General features: G+C 45.8%; 1 protein-coding gene across 1 annotated transcript in view; it reads left to right on the top strand.

Annotated features, from left to right (window-relative positions):
- The window catches only part of CCDC60 (coiled-coil domain containing 60), a 163,161-nt gene that overhangs the window by 58,100 nt on the left and 81,116 nt on the right, over positions 1-23,945 (top strand). The window contains exon 2 of the mRNA XM_046026024.1: positions 13,331-13,410. Within this exon, the coding sequence (XP_045881980.1) occupies positions 13,331-13,410 (80 nt within the window). The remainder of the gene's footprint in view (positions 1-13,330; positions 13,411-23,945) is intronic.

The following is a 23,945-nucleotide window of genomic DNA, read 5'->3' as shown; positions in this document are numbered from 1 at the left end:
AGAACTTGGTAACACTCGTCCTCTCCGGGGTTGGAAATGAATACCTTGAGGACAAAGATGGAAGTAATATTTTTTAACTACATACCCTTTTATTTGTTTTTAAACCATTTGAAAATCCTGCCTATTCAAAAGAAAAAACTAAGATAAAAAATGAAAGAAAACTCAAGGCTTCATCTTCAGTCCTTAGCGAGGGCCCTCATCTGTGAGCTTATTTGCTGAAGTGGCTTCTCGTGGCTTCTCAGCAGCATTACCAGCTTTGGGCATATTTTCTCCTGCCTGGGGACGTCAGGAGACCCTCCATCGCTCCCCCTTCCCCAGCCAAACCCTACAATCCAAACTCTTCATGGTTCCCTCCATCTGAAACTGTTCTTGCTCCAGTTTTTCTGTTCAGCTCAGTCAGAACCTTTGCCAGTAACCTCCCCTCACCAGCCTCGGGCTGGGGTCCATGCGAGCACATGTCACTGTGTTAATAGTTGAACTGCCTGTTTGGTACCTGTCTCCCCCCATAGACCGTGAGCTCCTTGAGGGCAGGGAGGCTGTCTCATTCCACATCATATCCCCAACCAGTTTCTAACACATAGTAGGAATTTAAGAAATGGGTGAACTACTCCTGCCTCTCCCTCAGCGTCCTAACGTGATCCACGTAACCTGGCATTGGAAGGCATCCTGGGGACAGCACCGCAGAAGTCCTATCAAGGCAGCCCTGGAGACACAGGAAGTCTCATCCCCAGGGGAATTCAAGCCCCCATCAGCAATTCTGCGTCCTCGATCTTCTCCCTTCTGCCACTGGCTTAACCTCAGCCCTGCTACTGCTTCTCACAGGGGAAATGAGGCTAAATGGGTCTAGCCAATGGAAGGCGGGTTTCTTTGGACCGCCAAGGGATTCACTGGGATGTTGCAAAAGATGTTGACTTCATCTGCCTCCAGACAGAGAGAGAAAAGGAACTGAAGATGCACGTAGGACTTACCACCCCCAATCCCCCCCTCCCGCCCCCGCCACACACACACACACACACACACAGGTAAAGTGCCTGGCGTGGGAAGGGCAGTTGTCTGTCTGGATGCTACTTCTCCTTCCTGGAGTCATGGCAGATATTGCTAATCAATCACAGAATTCTTCTGATGAGGTAGGACTGCAGGCAGCCCCAGACAGCCACTGCTACGAATGGAGATTGAAGCTGGCCGTCAAGGCAGGGCCCATGTGCCATCTCCAGCCTAACACATGGGAGGTCCTGAAAATTTAGGCATCATTACTTAGGCATAAATTTAGGCATGATTATCAAGCAGAACGGCTGCTGGCAAGATGGTTGATACATCCTAGGGGGCCTGTGTACAGAAGCTCCTCCAGGACTTTGAATGCCCATGACATGGATTCCCAGTGGCTACGGCTGCCCAACAGCTGGACTGCTGGCCCCTCGTACCTAGTCTTTCAAAAGGGTTTATGAGATTAATGTATTTCATTAATTTTATTTTTTTTATTTATTTATTTTTTTTTTTTACTGGGTGGATATAGCGCATAGGCTGCTGGCATGTCAGCTAGACCCCAGGGCTGATGGGGGCTCACTGATGCCGGCAGGCAATTTCCATTTCAATCAAGTGCGAGTGGAGGATGGCAGAGAAAGATTGAAGGGAACCCGGGCTTGACAGAAAGCTATGGCATCTAGCGCCACCTACTGTTAAATCAGTGCATCGCTGCCATTGCTGACTGTCTCCAGATGGGTCTTCATCTGTCCTTCTTAAGGTTGTCTGGGAATATTTTTGTAATCTCACTCAAATTATACTTTTCATCTTCAATTTAGGCTTCAATTCTATAAAAATTCCACGTACTTATGATATAGTGATGATGATAGTAACCTTTTCTGGCATGATTGGTTCACCAAGCTGATACACTGAGCATCTTGGTTGAAGACTGGGCAGGTACCGGTTGGGAGCCCTGATGTGCAGAGGGGAATGACAGACCTCCGGCCACACAGCTAGAGGGGCAAGGATCTGGGACTCCGAACCCACATCCCATTCCCCCTCCGTATCTGTCACTCCTCCTCCCCTGATCTCCCCTGCACACCTTGGGTCCTGGCTTACATCTTGTCCAGCCCCTCAAAGCATAACTCCCACTTTAAAAATTCCAGTGTGTAATGTAGACTTCACTGAAGGGTTCATGGAAGAGATGGAGAGGAGTGTTACTTTGAGCCCCACAGAGGAAAAATCAATAAAACAGTCCTTTACACTGGTGCATTTTTACTGGATGTGAGCTGCCCCACCCCCACCCCCAAGGCTGGCTCCCCACCCTTTGTGATATCTCACTCGACTTTTGCCAACTGGAACCCTTCATCCTCATGCCTCTCTAGTAGCCATCTTCACACTCATCTCCCTTCCCAACAAACCAATTACCCTCCTTAAAAACAAGGAGAATTTGAGGAACAAATTATGGAACAAAGACTTGGAAACAAGGCTTTGAATTTTCAGGGAGGCTTAATGGTTGAGGACCCCAGTTTTAACCACAAGTTGTCTGGATGTACTTGAGTTCTCTGAGAACAGAGCCAATAGGATGCATAGAGATAAAAAAGATTCCTTACAAGGAACTGGTTCATGCTGGAGGCTGACAAGACCCAAGACTTGTAATTTCCAAGCTGGAGATCCAGGAGAGCGGGTGGTGTATATTCTAGTCTGAAAGCCACCCAGCTCAAGACCCAGAAAGAGCTGATGTTCAGTTCCAGTGCACAGGCAGGAAAAAAACCGAAGTCCCAGCTCCAAGGATAGACAGGCGAGAGGAGTTAACTCTTATGGGCCTGGGGAGATGAGCTTTTGTTCTATTCTGGCTTCAACTGATTGAATGAGGCCCACCCACACTAGCAAGCGCAATCTTCTCTACTCAGTCTATTGATTCAGAGGTTTATACTCATCCAGAAACATCCGCAGAGAAACACCCGGAATAGTGCCTGACAAACTCTCTGAGCACTCGGCAGCCCAGTCAAGCGGATCCTCAAATCAGCCATCGCCCTAGGGTTCTAGTCTCGGCTCTGAGAGCCCACCAGCTGTGTGACCTTGCGTGACTTCCTCTGCGCTCTCCCTGTAAAATGGGTTTATTAATAACTGTGGGAGAAGCAAATGGGATTGATGGCATAAAACACTGAGCATGGTGGTGATGTGTTACAATTCTACAATAATTTGTCCATTTATGAGGCTTGGCCACACCCCTCCGCCTCCCCCATCCCACTCTCAATGAAGAAGCAGCCTGCACACTCCATGTTTTCTGCAACCTTTATGTCATTGCACAGCCAGAAATCTGAGTGTGCATGTGAAAGATCCTCATTTCTAGAGGTAGGAAGTGAATTCCAAATGACTGTAAACACTGCACAGATCAAATGAATTCTGTAGGCCACCAGACTGACATTTCTGTGTCTCATTTATGAAACAGAGTCCCCTCGGTTTGCAGTGATAAAAAAAAAAAAAGGGGGGGTGTGAATGTGTTCCAGTAAGTTCCAGAAAAAACTCCCGATTTACAGAAGCCAACAGCAGGGCATTGTTTGCTGGCTCCCGGACTAGGGAATTGTGGGGGAGGGGGGAGGGTGTCAGGGAATACAAGCTACTGAGCTCCCCCACTGACGACCCGTGGGCCCTTAGATAAGCAGCCTAACCTCTAGGGTCCTGAGATTCCTTTCCAGCAAAACAGGAATAAGTACCCTTATTCCTCACAAAGGTTGGTGTGAGGATTAAATAAAACTATGCAAAAAGAAAAAAGACCCCCAGCCCCAGACACCCATCCAATCCCAAGGCAAGCTGTCTACATAGTTGGGGCCCTCTCCTGCAGAGGGGGTGACAGGTGCACATGATGGAAGCCACAGAGGTGGGTCTCTTGGACCTCTCTCCAAGAAAGAACTTGCCATTCAGCCCTGAAGAGTGCAGGTAGCTGAGAGCCTCTAGTTACTGGATGTGAGCTGCCCTGTTACTGGTTACTGGTACTTTGAGAGGGAAGGGTCCTTTCAGATCTCCCTCAGAGGCCAGGATCCACATGCCCACCCACCCCCCCGCCCCGGACGGATGAGCCCTGGCCATTTCTGCCCTACACTTGCTTGCACGCCCATCATGTGCAGTCTTTGCTCTAGAACTCCCTGTCGCATTGGCTGAGGCTCTGTCAGATCCCTGTCGCGGTCTGAGGCCGTCTCTTCCCAGTGCTGTTCTCTCTCACAAGCTCATCCCAATAAGCCTCCTGTACGCCCATCCCCGTGCCTGCTCCCCAGAGGCGCCGACTGACACAGGCGTTGACATTTTCCAAGATTCCAGGTTCATTTGTTTTGTAGAATGACCCTCACCTTTTATTTTTCTCATCCTTCCTTCCTGATCACACTTTGACTGGGGCAGAAATACCATGTAGGTGACGCTGTGTCCTCCCCATTGCACTGCTCCAAGGGCACGTGACATCGGTTTGTCCCATCCCTGGTGACGCAGAGGGGGCTCGCGCTGGTTCAGGTGGTATCCGCCAGGGCTTGTCATTATGCAGATACCTTGTTCCCTCTGTAATTAACAATTAACCTATAGGGCTGAACCTTGAGACCGTGATGCATTCATCTCATCATTCAGCAATGATGGACTGAACTAGGGGTCAGACACTGTGTCAGGATCTGGAGATCAGACACTCTCTTCCAGGGACCACTGTCATCGCTCTCTTCTCCACTCCCCAGAGATTGCTTGTTTTGTCCTTCAGTTCCCAGCAGGATTCACTCCTATCCCCGGATGACCGTCCCCTTTTCCACTAAACCACTATTCACCAGGTCCCCAACCTCGTTTCTTCCGGGTCTGTAGGAAGATGAGAAAAATAAGAGTAACTCAATCACTCTAAAGGATGGGGCACCTGGGTGGCTCAGTGGGTTAAAGCCTCTGCCTTTGGCTCAGGTCAGGGTCCTAGGATCAAGCCCCGCATCAGGCTCCCTGCTCAGCGGGGAGTCTGCTTCCCCCTGTCTCTCTGCCTGCCTCTCTGCCTACTTGTGATCTCTCTTTCTGTGTCAAATAAATATATAAAATCTTAAAAAAAAACACTCTAGAGGATGCACCCTGCCTTCAGTGAAGAAATTCTTTAAGGAATTCAATAACATACTTCATATTTCAGTTAGAAGTGTCTACACGGGGATGAAGTCCCTCATTCCGGGTTATCCCGATAGGTAGGCATACCTATATTTATGACGACAAACAACAACAACAACAAAACAAACCTCATTCTCCCCAAAGGAAAGTACTGATCACCATCATAAAACCACCCAAAGCTTAAATATCAGTGTGCAAAGATCTCTGGGCTCACGCGTATGCTCTTGCCGTAGATCCGACCCACTCTCTGCCCATTTTGCTCTTTACAGCTTCCTCATAATGAGTCTGAGATTTGCTAATCATCTTGCTTGCTCCTCAATGCTCTCAGCTTCTCACATAGCCTCCCTTCCCCCTCGCCACTTGACGGAGCATCCCAGCTGTTCTCCTGATATCCGTACCAGCCCAAGCACATTTAGCAGGAATTCATTTCCATCTTAATCTGATTCTAGGATGTAGATCATATTTTAAGAAATAACAAAGACTGGTTTGGAGCATTCTTTCGTAAAGAGGCAGAGAACAACAGATATTTAAAAGATTGGCTTTCCAGCCGTGACCTCCAACAAATCATTCTGATTTTTCGCCCTATGACAATGTTTGTGACAAAAATCCAATAAAATTCAGTGGGCAGGCTTTAGAGGTAGTATCTGTAAATTAATATCTAGCACATGCAATCCTTTACTTAGCCCCCACGGTGTAAAAGGGGAATCGGAGTGAAGTCATGGTTAAGTATGCATGCTCTGATGTCACTTGAACTTGAACTCAGATCCAGACTTCACCCTCGACAGAAGGTCATGTTCACCTTTCAAAGCCTCAGTTTGCTTCTCTATAAAATGGAAACAATAACACGGCAAGGTCTAAATGCAATAGTGTATTTCAAAGAAGAACACACTTAGAATGGTGTGTGGCACACCGATGAATAGTAATGTTATTGGTAGACAGCATTCACCCCATTTCACAGATGGGGAAACAGACATGGAGAGGGTATGCAACTTGTCTGAGTCACTCAACCCCCAAGAGACAGAGCCAGCACTCAAACCTGGGTCTTTCGGACAACAAAGCTCTTTCCATTCATTCCCACAACCTCTCACTTCTCAGCTGTCAGGTTAAACCAAATCATTTCCAAATGTTACTAGTTTAAACAGTCCCAGCACATGAATATTAAATGTGAGGACACCTGCCCAAAAAACCATCCCCATCTAAGGCTTCATTCGAGCTGTACTCCTGTTCTCCACACTTATCAGCTTTTAACCTGACACGTTACAGAGTGACATGCGGTATTTCTCACAGACCTGCTGTCAAAGACGCATTTACAGATCAATCAGAAAAGGAAAATGTGGACAGGGCAGAGATTTGACTTTGTTTTCCAAGGAACAAAGAGTGGAGGCTTCTTCTTCTTCTTCTTCCTCTTCTTCTTCTTCTTCTTAAATTTATTTATTGACAGACAGAGATCACAAGTAGACAGAGAGGCAGGCGGGGGGGGGGGGGAAGCAGGCTCCCTGCCAAGTGAAAGCCGGATGCGGGGCTCGATCCCAGGACCCTGAGATCATGACCTGAGCCGAAGGCAGAGGCTTAACTGAGCCACCCAAGCGCCCCCATGGAGGCATCTTCTCTTGCTCTGCAAGTCAATGGAATAACTGAAGGCTCTTAAGGCCAGTGGCAGTCCCCAGGGAGGCAAGGGCAGAAAAACTGAAGTCCACTGTCCCAGGGATGGTTTTGTGAATCCCGGCTGGAAGTCGTCACAGCAAGCAAGGCAAAAGGCATCCCAAGTGATGGTGATGGGGTGATACTTGGCTTTTATTTTCTCCTAATTATTTTCTATCTTTCGTTGATTTTCTGCAATGTTCATTAGTGAGTTTCATAACCAGAATACAACCTTAAATGTAGAATTGTATTGCAAATGTGGGTGATCTAAGAGTTGATTATCTCGGTAGGGAGACATATTAATCAGTGTCAGCAGGGAGGCAATAGTTAGCATCAGCTTCTTTATCAGTATGGGACATAGGACATAGAAATCTTGGAGCAAGGGGAAGCGGTCTATGAAGATCTGGAATATACGATACAGTTGACGCTTGAACAACACGGGAATTAGGAGCACCGAATCCCTCCCACACACACACAGTCAAAAATCTGCATATAATTTTTGACTCCCCCCCCAAACTTAATTACTAATAACCCACTACTGACTAGAAGCCTTAATGACAAGGTAAACATTGATGAACACATAGTTTGTATTTAGATGTATTGTATATTGTATTCTTACAATGAATTGAACTAGAGAAAAGAAAATGTTATGAAGAAAATCATTCAAAGAGAACATGTATTTACAGTACCGTGCTGTTAAAAAAAATAAGAAATCCAAATAAGAGTTATGACATGCACAGTTCTTCCCAGGGAGAGAAACTGGGAGAAGTAGGTGGGTTCTGGGTACTTTAGAAACCTGGGTTTTGATAATGATTTTGAGAGAGAGAGAATGATTCCCAATTCTGGATATGTACTTAAGCCATGGAAAAATTCTAAGAACCTCAAACTTAGGATCCAAAAATAAGGAATATCCAACATTATCATCTGCAAAGGGGTCCTTATTAATAGGCGAACCAGCTTTATAGTCCAAAAATCACTGGTCAGCACCAGAGCATAAACTATAACCACAGCCATTTGATTTTGGCCCTCATTTCCATTTTCATGTCCTGCTCCCCATAGGGGGCTAATCCTTGCAAACTACATTTCCCAGGTGCCCTCACCAGGGAGCTTCCAGGTAGGTTCAGCCAATAGGAGGTGTGAAGAGGAAATGGGCGGGTCAGAGGAAGGAAGAAGCCAGAGTATTTCTCCCCTTCCCTTTAGTCAGCTTCTGGCGGCAGCTCCAACTGAAACTACATCTCCCCCATGAGCCCACCTTCTGCCAGGGCTTTTGAAAGCTACGTTTCCCCTTAGCCCCTCCATCCCTGGAGGTGGTAGAAGCTTCTTTCTTTAGCCAATCTCAAGTGTGTCATGCCATCCCCTACTTAGCTTTTCATTCGGCTCTTCCAACACCTTAGTAACTGCTACCCTATATTAAATTCCTGTATTGAACAACCTGCCACGAGCTCTGTTTCCCGCCTAGACCCTGCCTAGACCCTGTGTGCTAAAATAAACAATTAGCTTACATCACCCCAGACTCTCAGAGTCGGTTAAGCGCCTGCCTTCAGCTCAGGTCATGATCCCAGGCTCCTGGGATCCCAGGCTTCTGCTCAGTGGGGAGCCTGCTTCTCCCTCTCCCTCTGGCCCTCCCCCTACTTGTACCCTCTCTCTCTCTTTCTCTCACTCTTTCTCAAATAAATAAATAAAAATCTTAAAAAATAAAACAGCACTGAAAACTTCCACTTAGCTTATACTGATAGAATCAATAATTGCTCTACAAACCCGAAAACGCTATTATTTTCTTAGATAATTAATACAGGTAAATTTCTTTAAAGATTTTATTATTTATTTGACAGAGGGATCACAAGTAGACAGAAAGGCAGGCAGAGAGAGGGGGGAAGCAGGCTCCCTGCGGAGCAGAGAGCCCGATGTGGGGCTTGATCCCAGGACCCTGAGATCATGACCTGAGGAGAAGACAGAGGCTTAACCCACTGAGCCACCCAGGTGCCCCAGGTAAATTATTTTTAAGGAAGGGAAAAAGATGACCCAAATTAAAAATTACTGCTTACCCATAATTCAAACATCCCGAGATAATATCCCCATTAGCAATCTGTTATATTTACTTCCAGCTTATTACGCCATTGCATATGCACCTTGCATATATCATTAATTCAAAACGTAATTTGTATTCGTGCATATACATTTTAGAAATATCTATAGATTTCTATGAATATGAATCTCAAAACTCCCTACAATCTAAGTTCTTTATATTTTAGTAACATTCATCTTCACTTGAAATTATATTCCTTTCCATAGCAACAAATATACGTCAATAGCAAGTTAAACAGCAGCACCAAATTCAAACGCATCATTTGCCATCATCTGGATAGACAGTGATTTATCCCCTCAGTGCTCATTGCTGGACATTTAGATGTTTTCCACTGTTATTCATACTGCTGTGATAGGCATCCTCGCGGGTAAATCTTTTAATCCTTTCTGCAAACTTTCCTGGGATAAAAGTAGAATTGCTGGGGATATGAGCATATGCGCTTTGAAGGTCACATACACACAAGGCTAAATTGCCCTCTGGAAAGCTGTAAAGATGGTGATTCTTGGATGTGTTGTGCACTTTTAATTGTGTTAATATCAGATAGTATTGGTAAATGTCCTGACAACCAGGACTCCCTCATTCCATGGCAATTACTACCATTGGCTTATTATAATTGTGCTTAAACAATGGTCACAGTGAAAATGGTTTCCTGAGACTCCACTGAAATGCTGACATAATCGCAGGGATTGGGGCATGGATCTTGTCCTGCTCAAGTTTTATGTCAGATCAAGGGGACAACTTGACTTTGCTGCTATGAATTGTTCAGCACCAGCCCCAATCCATACAAATTCTCTTTTAGAGGCAACTCTAAGTAGGCAAGATTTGGGGTCATATTTGGACAGTTTCATATTTGCTTCCCCGGGGGGGGGGGTGAAACTTGAGACATTTAAGAGAGTGATGTGTACGTAACTGTGACTTCAAGTACCATCTCAACTGCGTATTTTCAAATTATCTGGCAGGGAAATTTGAGTGTGTTTGGTTTATCTTTGTTCAGAAGTATTTTTAATTCACAATATGTTTTAAGAAAGTTACTTTGGTCCTGCAAGAAAGAGTTAATGAGGGGCTCAGAAAAAGAGAAAGATTAGGAAAAGGTAACCTTGACTTCAAATGTTTGATTTCAACATGACCAATCTCATTGCTTTCACTGCAAAATGCACCAAGATGGATGTCATTTGACGTTGGTCACCCAAGAGAGGAAGGGAAGGGAAGGAAAAAGAGGACAAGTTAAAATAATTCTTGATCTATTGACTGCCTTGGCACACCCAAGAGAGGACATATTTCAGATAGAAATCTTATGGTTGTAGGTAACAGAAAATCCAGTTCAATCTGGCTTAAATAATAAAAAAGATGTTCATGAAAAGTCTAGAGGTGATTGATTAGTTCAACAAGGCACCACGGGACAAGTTTTTCTTTGACTCTCTTCTCTGCCTTCCCCCACATCTTCAGCTGGAGGCTGGCAACCCTCATGGGCACAAAATGGCTGCCAGCAACTCCCAGGGATATCTGCTTCTCCAATTATAGTCAATGAGGAAAGACGACTTCTCTGCCTGTGGTTCCTCAAAAGATCTAAGAATCGTGCTTTCTAGAAACCCCTAGTAATCTCATTTGCCCAAACTACATCATAAGACCATTCCTAAACCAGTCACTGTGATGGGAGATAGGCTGCACTGTTTGACTGCAGCCACTCAGAACAACCCCAGCCGTTGGTCCCCTGACTATCCACCATGGTGCAAGTGCCCCCCCTGGGAGAGGAGCAAATGGTCTAATGAGGGAACTAGTATCAAGACAGAGGCTGAAGAGATCCTGGGGTGTGAGGAAAGCAAATGTCCATCATGTAGACATTTTAGGAAGTACTCCTAGAGATCCTTACCTGCCTCCTTGGGGGTCTGTCGCCGCCCCCACTTCACCCGTCCTTCAAGATCCAGGTGTGTCATTAATTTTCAGCCAAGGGGTTGAAACATCTGAGAGTATTAAGATATAGTACCTGTAATTCATGGCTAAGAATACCCATGGAGATAAAGTTGATACATGATCCCACTGTCTCATATCTAGTTGAGCTTATTTGAGGCTGTCCTGGATGCTTTTTTGGTATTTTAGAGTGGATAAGAAAGAGAGGCAATGACTAGTATTCTGGGGGATTGCCAGAGACTCTCCATCCCCCCCACCTTTTTTTTTTTTAAGATTTTATTTATTTATTTATTTGGAGAGAGAGAACATGCACAAGTGAACGGGCAGAGGAGCAGAGAGAAAGAGAGGGAGAGAGAGAATCTCAAGCAGATTCCGTGCTGCGTGCAGAGCCTGACAAGGGGCTCGATCTCACACCCCAGATCATGATCTGAACCAAAATCAGGAGTCAGATGCTTAACCTACTGAGCCACCCAGATGCCCCAAGACTCTCCATTCTTCATCTGAGCCGCTTCACACAGGACGTGTACTGGGTGACCCAGGAGAAAAAGAGTTGGGGATCAGGCAGGCCAGTAATAGTCCCTTGACCCCAGCTCCAGATGCCCACTCTCCACCCCCGCCACACTGCCACAAACGCCATTTGCCTCCCACACAGCCACACTCCTCCCCTTCCACGTTCCATGTAAAAGCCCCAGAGCAGCAGACATCGCCGCACAGTTTCATTTCCAGAGAAAGTGGGTGATGAGAGCTGCTGGGTGATGAGAGCCTCCCCCCATGCATCAGGTGCCACACTGTGATTTCTGTTGGGTGAGCACTCCGCCATCAGGAAAACACTCTCCACCCAGCCCTACCAGTCGGCCTTTGCCAAACTTCACTTGGCCACTGAAAGGTTTTTTGTAATGTTTTCTCTTTGTTTATCACATAGCCAAGTAATGCTCATGGCAGAGCACTAGGAATTTCACATAAGCTTAGGAAAAGTAAAATAAAATTCGCCATAATCCCACCCCCAGAGAGACTCCCTTCATTGGTGGTGGGGGGGCGCGGGAATGGCTTTCCGCATCTTTGTAGACGCGCACATGCGCACAGGTCATTAAAAAAAAAAAAAGCAGAATTGCGTGATACATTGCAACATGACTTCCCGCTCAAAGAACTCAGCCATCTCCGTATGACAGGAAATACACTCCCATCACTGTATCGTCACCCCACTTAATTGCTGCATACTATTCCACTGTTTACATACACCATAATTATTTAGCCCGTCTTCCATTGGGAAGACGTATGGTGGCTTCCAAGAGTTTGCTCTCACAAGCAGTGTCCCGGTGAGCAGTTTTGTTGATGGATCTCCGTGCCCATGCAGGGATATTCCCATAGGATGCCCGGCAGCAGAAGGACCGTTAGATCCGGAGGCAAGCACGCTTTCGCAGCATTTAGTATGCACGGACGGATCGCCCTTCAGAAAAGTCACTGCAATGCATTCTCCCACCAGCTTCCTCTGAAAGCGCCCATTTCCCCATAATTTCTTGAGATTTCCTTTGATTAAAAAAAAAAAAATTAGTACTGCAGGAATTCATTTCAAGACAGGGTAATCCAGATAATGGTCTTATTATTGTTTCGCAGAGCCGGGGCTGAGAAAAGTGGCTTTTATATTAGAATACAGTTAATTTAACTCTCTTCTTTACATTGACCTGGTATCAACCTCTGAGTAATGAATTTAAGTCTTGTGAGGTTTCCCTCATGGCTAGGCAAGGCAAGGCTAATGAATACTGGAGAGGGAGGGAAAAACCATGAACCACCACCTGGATAATTTACTCCTTAAGCCCTGCTTGGGGATGGCGAGGGGAAAAAAGTGCCTGGGCATATTTACACTGACAAGATTCGGCTCTCCAAATCGGCTGCCTATGCCACCAACAACGATTATTTTTTTTACATGATTGTTAAACATTTTTATTTTTTTACTATGTTCATTTAGCCAGCATATAATAAGTACATCGTAAGTTTCTGATGCAGTGTTCAATGATCACCACAACATATGGAACATAAGGAATAGAGCAGAGGACCACAGGGGAAGGGAGGGAAAACTGGACGGGAAGAAATCAGAGGGGGAGACAAACCATGAAAGACTCTGGACTCCAGGAAACAAACTGAGAGTTACAGAAGGGAGGGGGATGGGGGGTTGGGGTAACCAGGTGATAGGTATTAAGGAGGGCATGTGTTGTGACCAACAATGATTATTAACATTTAGTTCTTTGCTTATTTTGAGTATGATGCTAATGAGAGCCTCCATTTATCAGATGTTTGCTATGAGTCAGGAATGTGGCAACGAATTTACTTGTCACAAGGTAAAAATTATTCCTCCATTCTGTGGAAGAAACTGAAGCCCAGAGAGGTCGAGTAATTTGTCTGAGATCACACAGCCAGCCACCAGACAGAACCAGGGTCAGAGCTCGGGTCTGTCTCCAAAGCCCTTGCTAGTTCCACTGTGTACATGACCCCTCTTTGGTGTAGAGAAGGTCACTGTGCCACCCAGCACCCTTTCAACCTGGTCAGAGATCTCAGATGAACGCACGGGCTTCCTGTTATACTAACACTTTTATCTTTCATTTCTTACCTTCCCCTCAGGGGCCAGACAAGCCAATGAGGAGCATCAAGTATATGGACAAGGAAATAATAAACCTCAAAAAAGACCTTGCACGAAGCCGGTGAGTGAGGCCGTCAGGGAATAGTGAGATGGATAAGCAGGTGGGGGGGGGGGGTCCCCTTCAAGTTCTTGCCGAGCCCCAAGCCTAAATGTTCAGCAGAAGACTTGCAGGAGAGTAGCCCTTGGCTGGAATTTTTGGGGAGTGCCTACACTGGGCTTACGCCTCCACCCCTGCTCATGCCAGTCCCTGCCTAGAATTTCCTTCTGCTTTCCTTCCTGGACCTGAATCAACTCAAGAGAACTCCCACGTGCTCCAGAAAAATCTCTCCTTTTTACTCCAGGCCACAGCATGGTAGCCCGGAATCAGAGAGCCTTCCTCAGTTTCTGTGTTCTCGCCAGTAAAATGAATATAATATGTGATCGCCAGAAGAACCGGATGAAATAATGTCTATAAAGTGCCCCCTTGCATAGCCTTAAACACAGTGCCGTCCATTTCCTTCCCCAACTCTGCCACCACACTACCCAACTCCTTCCTGTATTGACAGTGTGGACCAGCTGAGGTCCAGGACCGTGTCTTCGTCATCTCTGGGCGGTGAGCTGAGCTCTTTCTCTTTCTCACCCCTTAACTCTGTTCTGGGACCTAGAATGTTCCAAGGTGGGGTCATGCATGGGACTCCTGGCAAAGCACTTGGAGACAGAGTAAGGGACAGAGGCTCTCACTAGGGTGTGTGAAGAGGGGGTCATACAGGCATTGTGGACGGCCCGTCTCTCTTACTTGTCTCCCATTCTGAGCCAGACCACAGACAGTCAGGGTGACACGCTTCCTTGTTTCACCTCCCTCCTCTGAAAACGTCTCTGTCTCCACTGCCCACCTGCGTCGCCACATTTTCCCCAGGCGGCAGCACGACCGACGGGACTGGATGGCTGAGCCCAACGGGGATCTGGACTCTGATCCATGGTCATGACTGGAGGATATTCAGGCTCCAGAAGGAACTGGGCAGCGCAGCACAGAATTTGGATCAGAAGCAAGGTTCGAAACACAGAACCACTGTATGTCATGGGGGCCGATGACCTTGGCCCTTGTCAATGGCCATACAACCATTATGACCGGGTTGGTTCTTACCAGCTGCTTATGATCAGCCTTAATGTAGATGATTCTAACCCAAACCCCAGCTGCAAGTGCCTACCAGTATCTCTAGAGCCTGAGAAATGAGAGTTTCCACAATCATCTGTATCCTGTAGACAGGTAGTTGATCACTAAAGGTACCACCAGATGGCTTGATCTAGGTAAGTTCCAGCTACCGAGACTCGAGCCAGACCAAGAAGGGCCGCAAGCCGGGTTGAGCCAGCTTGTAACCCAAACGGGGCGTTAAGTGTTCAGGAAATTTGCAAGCCTGTTATTAAACATAGCTATGGTTAAAAATTATATAAACTTACAATTAAATACATTATTTTAAAACAAAGGTCATGAAGACCCAAACCCATCACTTCCTGATGATTTTGTACATTTCGCTGCTACGTGTGCTCCTGACATTACTTCTGGCTTTGGCATCGGTGGGCGCGCTGTGTAACAAGGAATCCTGTAAAAGACTTCCCAGCTCTGTGTTTACTAACATCACATTGGAGGCTCAGAATCAGCCCCCGGGGAAATACTGATGGCACAGAAATCCACAAACACCACATATCAGGGCTTCTTTGTCCCCCCCACCCAGAGAGAGGATCCTTAAGCATTCTCCCACACATTCCTGGGGACATGTCCCCCAAAAATGACCTGGGTTGAATTTTCAACTAATCCAGCAGCATATAGGGCTTTCATCAAAAGGTGATAGAGACAGTGGCTTTTCTGCCACCCTTGGACTGGCAAGCTGAGCCTGTCACTCCAACCAGACACATTTACCACGGCTCTGAGACTCGCTAGGATTGAATGTCCTCATTGGACAGGCTTAGCCTGTCCACCTGCGGGACATGAAAGAGAATGGGGAAGAGGCCAGGCAGAAAAGCCACGAGCAAGAAAACAAGAAATGACAATAAAACGTTCCATCTGGCCACACTCCCGGATCCCACTGACATTTAAGGCAACAGCATGCCCCCTTCAGTAGGAAACACCCTGCTTTGCAGGGGAAATCACCTCTCCGAGAGATGCAAACCCCGCGTGCCCATCTCCCAGGACTAAATGAGGCGAATTATTAGCAAAGGAGATGTTGTCTTTTCCACTTACTGTGTTTCAGACCAGCTTCGCCTCCTATTAGACGTCAGCCCACCATGAACCAAACACCTTGACTACCTCTTAGATTTTATTTAATACTTCAGCCCTCTTATAATTCAGCGGCACCATCCCCAGTTTCATGGCCAGTTTAACATGCCGCTAAAAAGAATAAAAGTCTAACTGCTTTCCGGCTCACCCGCTCCGCCAGACGTCTGGTGGCACGAGGCAGCATGCTAAGCGCTTACGTGCCGCATCCTAGTGGAAGTCGACAACCTGCGGCACCGGCCTGCACACGCCCCATTCTTGGATGACTCATGCAGCCAATGGCGTATCTTCTTCCAAAGCTGCTGGCGCTTTTTGCTGTGAGTGCTTTAAGTAAAATGAACAACTCTGCAACTAAAACGTTGACCCGAAGCCATTAGTTGTCCATGGCGAAGTTCAGTTAGGTATACAGGCAATTGCAAATAAATGGTGATAAATCACCCCCTCCCCAAGATTCCCAGCAGACCCCAGCAGGGCACAGATTACAAAAGTGTTTTTGAGGCCTGAGATGTTGTTTTCTAGCTGCCCGTGGCAGACATCCGAAGCAAGGCAGTTAGAAATAACAAAGGTGGGGGCGCCTGGGCGGCTCAGTGGGTTAAGCCTCTGTCTTAGGCTCAGGTCATGATCTCAGGGTCCCGGGATTGAGCCCCGCATTGGGCTCTCAGCTCAGCAGGGAGCCTGCTTCCACCTCTCTCTGCCTGCCTCTCTGCCTACTTGTGATCTCTGTCTGTCAAATAAATAAATAAAATCTTTAAAAAAAAAAAAAGAAAGAACAAAGGTGGAATTTTGGCAAAGGAAGAAGCTTTTTTTTTTTTTTGTATGAGGTTAGGCATCTCTTGGTTCCTCCTTAGTTTTCTGTGCTCATTTTCTTCAACAAATATTGAATATCAGGTACTTCCCGGTATAGCCAGACATCACTGCATACACTGGAGTCATGGCAGTGAACGCAACAGTCAAAATTCCTGTCCTCGGTGAATAAGGGGCAATGATGTGTCTTAAAATGGGGCAAAGACAACAAACAAGTTATCAAGTGCTTAACCAGGATTTGGGGGGGGGGGGTGTTGGCTACATTATGAGAATATAAAACAAGGTGTTGGGGCGCCTGGGTGATTCAGTGGGTTAAGCCTCTGCCTTTGGCTCAGGTCATGATCTCAGGGTCCTGGGATCGAGCCCCACATCAGGCTCTGCTCAGCGGGGAGCCTGCTCCCCCCCCCGACCCTGCCTGCCTCTCTGCCTACTTGTGATCTCTGTCTGTCAAATAAACATATAAAATCTTAAAAAAAAAAAACAAAAAAACAAGGTGTTGTGCATAGCATGGCAATGGAGAGAAAGCTTCTACTTGAGCGAGAATGATCAGAGGAGGCCGTTCTGTAAAGGGGGTCTTGGGCCTGACATCTGAATGATGAGAGAAAGAAAGAACCATTCCCATAAAGATACAGGAGGAAGAGAGGTAGAAGACCACAGGTGGATTCCAGAAGACAGTAAGGGGATGGGTGCAAGGCTGGAACAAGCTGGAAGTGTTGGAGAAGCAGAGAGAAGTCCAGAGGGGCTGGAGCTGCATGAGAGAGGGTGAGAGAAGCAGTAAATGACCTCGGAGAGATGGGCCTCGGGCTTCATACATAGGTCATGGTGAGCATTTGAGTCTTGGCCTAAATGTAATGAGAACCCACTGAATGGCTCTGAACAAGAGAAGACTATGATCTGATTTTTAATTTATTTTTATTTTTTTTAATATTTTATTTATTTATTTGACAGAGAGAGATCACAAGTAGGCAGAGAGGCAGGCAGTGGTGGGGAGGGAGGAGGCTCCCCGCTGAGCAGAGAGCCCGATGTGGGGCTCGATCCCAGGACCCTGAGATCCTGACCTGAGCCGAAGGCAGAGGCTTAACCCACTGAGCCACCCAGGCGCCCCTATGATCTGATGTTTCACAGAACATTCCGTCCACTGCATAGGGCCCAGCTGAAAGGTTGTAAGAGTTGACAATGGGCTGGCAGACAAATAGCAGCGAACTGGAGAGAAGTGGTTGGATTCAGGATTTATTTGGAGCCACGGGACTGGATAATGGATCGAATGTGAGGGACAAAGGAAAAACTGGGTCGAGGTGTTCCAATGACTTGTTTACATCTCTGCCTCCCTCACTAGGACGTAAGATCTATCATAGTCTACACTATACACGTCTGCTGTCATGCTCCAAGTAAAGGTTTGTTGATGGGATGAATTAATTCTTTATGAGTTGACAGTGTTCAATAAGGGACATTCATGTTGACATATGGTTTGCGTCTGAGTTGGTAGGTAGAGTAAGAGTCACCCAACTTTTTTTTTTTTTTCTGAAACAAGAAGAGATGAGACTAATAACTTAATTAAAAGTTCGATCCAGGATGCCAGCTCTGTGGCCGACATACCCCCACTTCTCTCCCCTGTGTCCAAGGCAGACATCGCTAGTGGATCACAGCATTCTTCATTTGAGCCCAGATTTGGTTTCAAAAGTCCTCGCAACCCAGCACCCCAGACAAGCAGCCCTACTGATTAGCGTTGCTTTGCAGATTGTAATTTATTTGTCATCTCTAAAATAAAAGATTCAAAAGGAAGCTTTGGTGTCTATAATGACACCTTGTTAATTTGATTTGAGGGTTGGCACAGAAGAGACCACCAGGAGGAACAGACCTCACTCAAATCCCTTTATGAATGAGGCTGATTTTTAATCAGTGAATGTAAACAGTTTGAAGAATTATGGTTGACCTTAGATGTCCACTGACGGCTCTCAGTAACTTCAGCATCTCACCATTCAACACCCAGGACCTCCATGTCCAGAGCCTGGAACTCAGAACTTCTTCCTTTAGAAGTTCAAGCCTGATTCTTCCCCGGACGCCTCCCCCTGACTTGAGACTTGCCTCAAAGCCCCAGACTTATTCAAGATCATGGATTTATATGCCGGTCAATGTCTTGGATGTAGGCAAAGTTAAGGCTTCGGAACTGCACCTCATGAATCATTTAAAGAAGACCTTAGTCCTCCCCCTCTTCATGTCACCACATCCCCACACCCTGCAGCCAGCGGGTGATATTAGTGAGTTCCCGACATGTTCCATAAAGGCAAGCACTTGGCCCCGCGTCCTTAGGCCAGAACTGATAAAAGAAAAAAAAAAGGCACACACCCAACGGGTAGGTCACTGCTGTGGGCTGGAGGAACCTGGCTCAAGTTAATTGCATTTTTATCATCTTGAATGTGACCCAGAGGCCCTGCCCATTTTTTTCTCTGTTACTGATGTCTTCGTGTTTCTTTGACACGTCTAGTTAACCATAGTTCTAGGGCAAATGTTCTTCTTTGCTTTTCTTGTGCTGCTCTTCACTGAGGGTAAATATCTTTTTAATTCTTTGTCTTGTGGCTAGGGCTACCTCAGAGGATCCCACATAAAAAAGAATTTAACTATAAGACCTTGTTTTCAAATTTAAGCATCAAAATATCTTGAACCCTTGGTTACATAAAGATTTGCACAAAACCTTGTTTTCTGAAATTCTTTCCCTGATGGCAGGCAAGGTGCTCAGTCTTCTAGTTAGGCTTGGAGGGCTTACATAATACAATCGGAAAGTCCATCGGCGTTGGAGTCAGTGGTGGGTTCAAATCCCAGCTCTACCAGTTATTAGCTAAGTGGCCATGAACACATCAATTCATTTCTCTAGACCTCGGTTGCTTTACCTATGGTACGGGGTACAGGGATAACAAGACCTACTTCACACTGGTGCTGGCATTTGTGAGAACAGATATGGGTGAGGAACGTCAGAGTAAACCAGTAAAAGGTAGTCTTGGTTTTTCAGCTGGTTTTGTGAGATCATCGTAATACAGACAAAAGAAAAGAAAAAAAAGAAAGAAAAAAAAAGCATCCCAGTCCCGTCTTCCTTCTCAGCGCAGTGACCCTGCTCTTGTCCTTTTACCTCCCCCAACCTCAGTTTCTCTTCTGTAGGGTGGGTCCATGCCTCCTTCCAAATATTTCTTTGATGAGGACAAAAGGAGATGACACGTATCAGATCTCCTGTTGTACTTCAGTCCCTTCCCTTTGCCCTTCTAATGCTCTGAGAACAGAGATGAGACCAGGAATTTCAGAGGCACCACTTATAAGCCACGTCATGATGAACAAACTGCCCAATTTCTCCGAGCCCCAGAGTGGGCATTGCATAAATACTTCCCCCCTCTCGCAGGGCTCCTGTGAGGATTAAATGAGTTCTTACATGGGAAGCACTTAGAACAGTGCCTGCCATTTACCCATGGTAAGTGCTGGATAAACGGTAGCGGTATATGTTACATCACCCATGTATCCTGAGTGACTGTAACTATGTTATAATACGATCATGATCTCATGGATTCCTCCCGGTCCCCAGTCAGGGGGCTCCAGGCAGAGCTCAGCAGGACACGAGAAACGTCACACCCAAGCCCAGGTTCTGAACCTTGGAGGGTCGGGTTTTAGGGAGAGCTGGAGCAAATATGATTGGGGGTGAGGGGAGTCAAGATGGACAGTTCGTAAGTGGAGACTGCAAATTAGCGGTTAGTACTGGATTTCCATATTAATTTTAAATCTCTTCCTATGGGGATTGTTGAACAAGCCATTACTCTAATGGATGTAACCACAGGCTACATAATAAAGCACTCATCCACCACTTAGAGCAGACGCTGCGTGCATTAAGCCCTGTAACTTTTTTGGAAATTTTTATTGAAATATGACATAATACAGGAAAGCACACAAATCATTAAGCCTCCAGCTCAACAGACTTTCACAAAGCGAACACGCCCAGGTTACCCACACCCACCTTAAGAAAAGGATCATTACCAAGGGCCCCCAGAAAGCCTCCTCATGTCCCCTCCAGTCACTACCCTACTCTGCCCCCCACAGTCACCATCCTGACTTCTAAGACGGAGATCAGCTGATCCTGTTTTGAACTTTACATAAAGGAAATTGTATATACTTGGCACTCTCACAGCATCTGGTTGTTTCCACTCAACATGATTCTGAGTTGTATCCCCACTGTCTCACAAAGAAATATGGATAGAGTCTGTTCTCTCTCTCTATCTCAATTTCTGTCTAGTTTCCATTCTGTGAAGATAGCATGGCGTATCCATTTCAGTGCTGATGGACACCTGGGTGGTTTCCACTTGGAGACTCTTATGAACAGAGCTGCCACGAACATTTTTATACATGTGTTTCACTGAACAGGTGTATTTCTGGTGAGAATGTACCTAAAAGTGGAATTGTGGGCTCACAGAGCTGGCATATGGTCAGCTTTAGAAGACACGTCCTATATCCCAAGCCCTATATTTTAAAGAACTTAAAAAAAAATACACAAAAAAATCAATCCTGAAACACGAGAAAATACAAATCAGTAGACATAAATAAGTAATAGAATCATGCACACACACGATTACATCACTGAAGAATGATTATTCAGATTCTGGCCTAGCCACTTCCAATATTTCTCTATATGGACATGTAATTTTTATAAGGGAAAAGAACCATTCTGCATATACCATTTGGTAACCTGATTTTTTATTTAGCAACAGATTATGAACAACTTCTAAGTCAACACATACACATGTCCAACTTCATTTTTTAAGCTTTTTAGTATGAAAATAAGCTTTTTAGTATGAAAATGTTTAAATAGCCATAAAGGCAGACAGAATAATATAATTAACCTCTAAGATCAATAACCATCAACTCATAGCCAATTTTTTTCATTTACATATCATCTTTCCTCATTATTCTGAAGCATTTGTTATTTTATCTGTAAATATTTAAATGACTATCTCGAGAAGGACTCTTTTTTTTTTTTAAGATTTTATTTATTTATTTGACAGACAGGGATCACAAGTAGGCAGAGAGGCAGGCAAAGACAGAGGGGGAGGAAGGCTCCCCGCTGAGCAGAGAGTCCAATGTGGGGCTCGATCCCAGGACCCTGGGATCATGACCTGAGCCGAAGGCCGAGACTTTAACCCACTGAGACACACAGGCTCCCTGAGAGGGACTCTTTTTTAAGCCACAACCACAATAACATCACCACATCAAAAAAACAGCAATCAGGCACCTGGGTGGCTCAGTGGGTTAAGCCGCTGCCTTTGGCTCAGGTCATGATCTCAGAGTCCTGGGATCGAGTCCCGCATCGGGCTCTCTGCTCAGCAGCGAGCCTGCTTCCCTCTCTCTCTCTCTGCCTGCCTCTCTGTCTACTTGTGATCTCTCTGTCAAATAAATAAATAAAATCTTAAAAAAAAAACACAGCAATCATTCTTCAATATCAAATATCCACCCAAGCATACCAACCATCTTAATGGTTGTATAATACTCCATCGTAAGAATATAGCATAATTTATCTAACCCATTTCCTGCTGCTGGACTTCTTCGATGTTTTCCATTTGTTCCCATTATATAAACAATGCTGAGGTAGATATCTTCAGAGTTAGATCATTGTTACTTTAGTTCCTTAGGATAAACTCGTAAAGCATGCCAGCAGCTTTGAGGTTCTGGACCCTTCACTGAAGTCTTTACACTTACAGTGTGTTTCAGTTGTTAAAAAGTAACTAACTCGGGAATGTCACAAAACAAAAATGAGCTCCTCTTAAGAAATGAGAGAGAAGCAAGAACTACAGGGTGAGAAGGTGAAAATATGAGACATGACTCTGCCCGATTTCTCTTTAGCATCGTCTCCAGCACCCACTAACAGCAGTTTATGGAAAGCACAATGAAAACTTAAAGTATTCATGAAATACGACCCCCCCTAAATTTACTGGCCATGTCCAGCTGAGCCATGCAGAGCCAGCCTGCATCAATGAGGTCATTTCCCACCCCTAGGATTCTTCACGTAAAATCCTCGTCCTACTTAGCACTTCCTGTAATCCCAACCCCCACCCTACCCCCCCCCCCGCCCCGGAAGTGACGGTTCACATTAGAAAACTTCCATTTTTCCGGAAACAGACTTTAGCCTCCGACCACGTCTCTGCCGGGGTCTTTTCTGTTAGTGTTTACTGACATGCTGCAGTCAGAATTTCACTTAAAAGTGAAAGAAGACAAAATTGCGTTAAAAAGCCAGAAACAGTTTCTCCGAGCTCATCGCAGAACACCTGAACAGTGCTTGGGCTCAACACTTGGGATGCTCGACCAAAAACCACGTGGCAGCCCACTGTGAGAAAAGTGACACTCTGTCATTCATCCAACCCACAACCCACAGGAGCACAACACAATAACAATAATAAAAAAATAGCAGGCAGCTTCAACCCTGTTATTCCAAAATTAATGCTTGTAAATATATTTCCACAGGTATTAATTTCCTCATGACTCTATTCCAGAAGTTGATAAGAACAAGAAACATCTTTAAAACTGGTTTCCCAGGCACCCACCCTTCACCAGATCTAATGTACCGACAGATAGTTTAAGGCATTGCGGCTTTTGGAGCCCTCATAAATCCTGGCTCGGCCCCCAATAAGGTGTTTATATATGGGCAAGAGACCTAATCTCGGAGTCTCATTGACCTCGTCTGTAAAATGAGGAGAATAATGAAATCTCCTTCCCAGGGCAGTTAGGAAAATAAAATGAGTTAAGATGCATGTGCCTAGCACTTGGACTGCCTAAGTGTTAAATACACAATACAACCAGAAAAGCCACAACTCCTGACGGCCGGTGTGTATCCCTCACCCAAACTGCTTGACCACCGTTTTAGGGCAGACTTTCTGATCACCTGTGAGAGGACCCGGAATTCTCATTTCCGTCCGACTGGAAAACCAGGTGCCGGAGAGCATGCAACTTGCAAGAAACTAAGGAGGCTATAGTTTGCTCTTTACCTTGAGAGACGAAGAGCTACCTGGATCCCTTTTGGACACTGTTTTTAAGATAACATTGGTCAGCACATAGAAAGCACTTAGAGTAGAGTCGCCACAGTAAGTGCTGGCTCTTATCGTTATTAGCGTTTTCCCTGTTACTGTTACTTTGATTGGAAGTGGAGTAAGCAGCTTGAATTGTCGTGCCCGAGTTTTCGCGTCCGAGAGACCACCAAGGAGCCAAGCACCGATGCAATCACACGAGGGTTTATTTGACAAGCTTAAGCTTGGGCCCAAGTATACCCGATGCAGCGGAGTAGGGACTTGGACCCCGGGCTTAGTTAAGGCAGGGGTATTTATGGTTCCTGTTACTAAAGCAGGGTGAGGCTTCCTGGAACTAAAGTCAAGTAAGGAAATTTCAGCCCTTGGGCACAGGGGTCTGAGATGGCTGTACTTAATGCTAAGGCTAAACCTGAGGTGGGATGGCCTTGATTTTTCTCGGCCTCCACAGAATGAGTGGAAAGAGAAAAGGATGGTTAACAACCGAACCAACCT

Source organism: Meles meles, chromosome 12 (genome assembly GCF_922984935.1).
Source record: "Meles meles chromosome 12, mMelMel3.1 paternal haplotype, whole genome shotgun sequence".
In the NCBI taxonomy this organism is placed as follows: domain Eukaryota; kingdom Metazoa; phylum Chordata; class Mammalia; order Carnivora; family Mustelidae; genus Meles; species Meles meles.
This window is presented reverse-complemented; position numbering and strand designations above follow the sequence as displayed.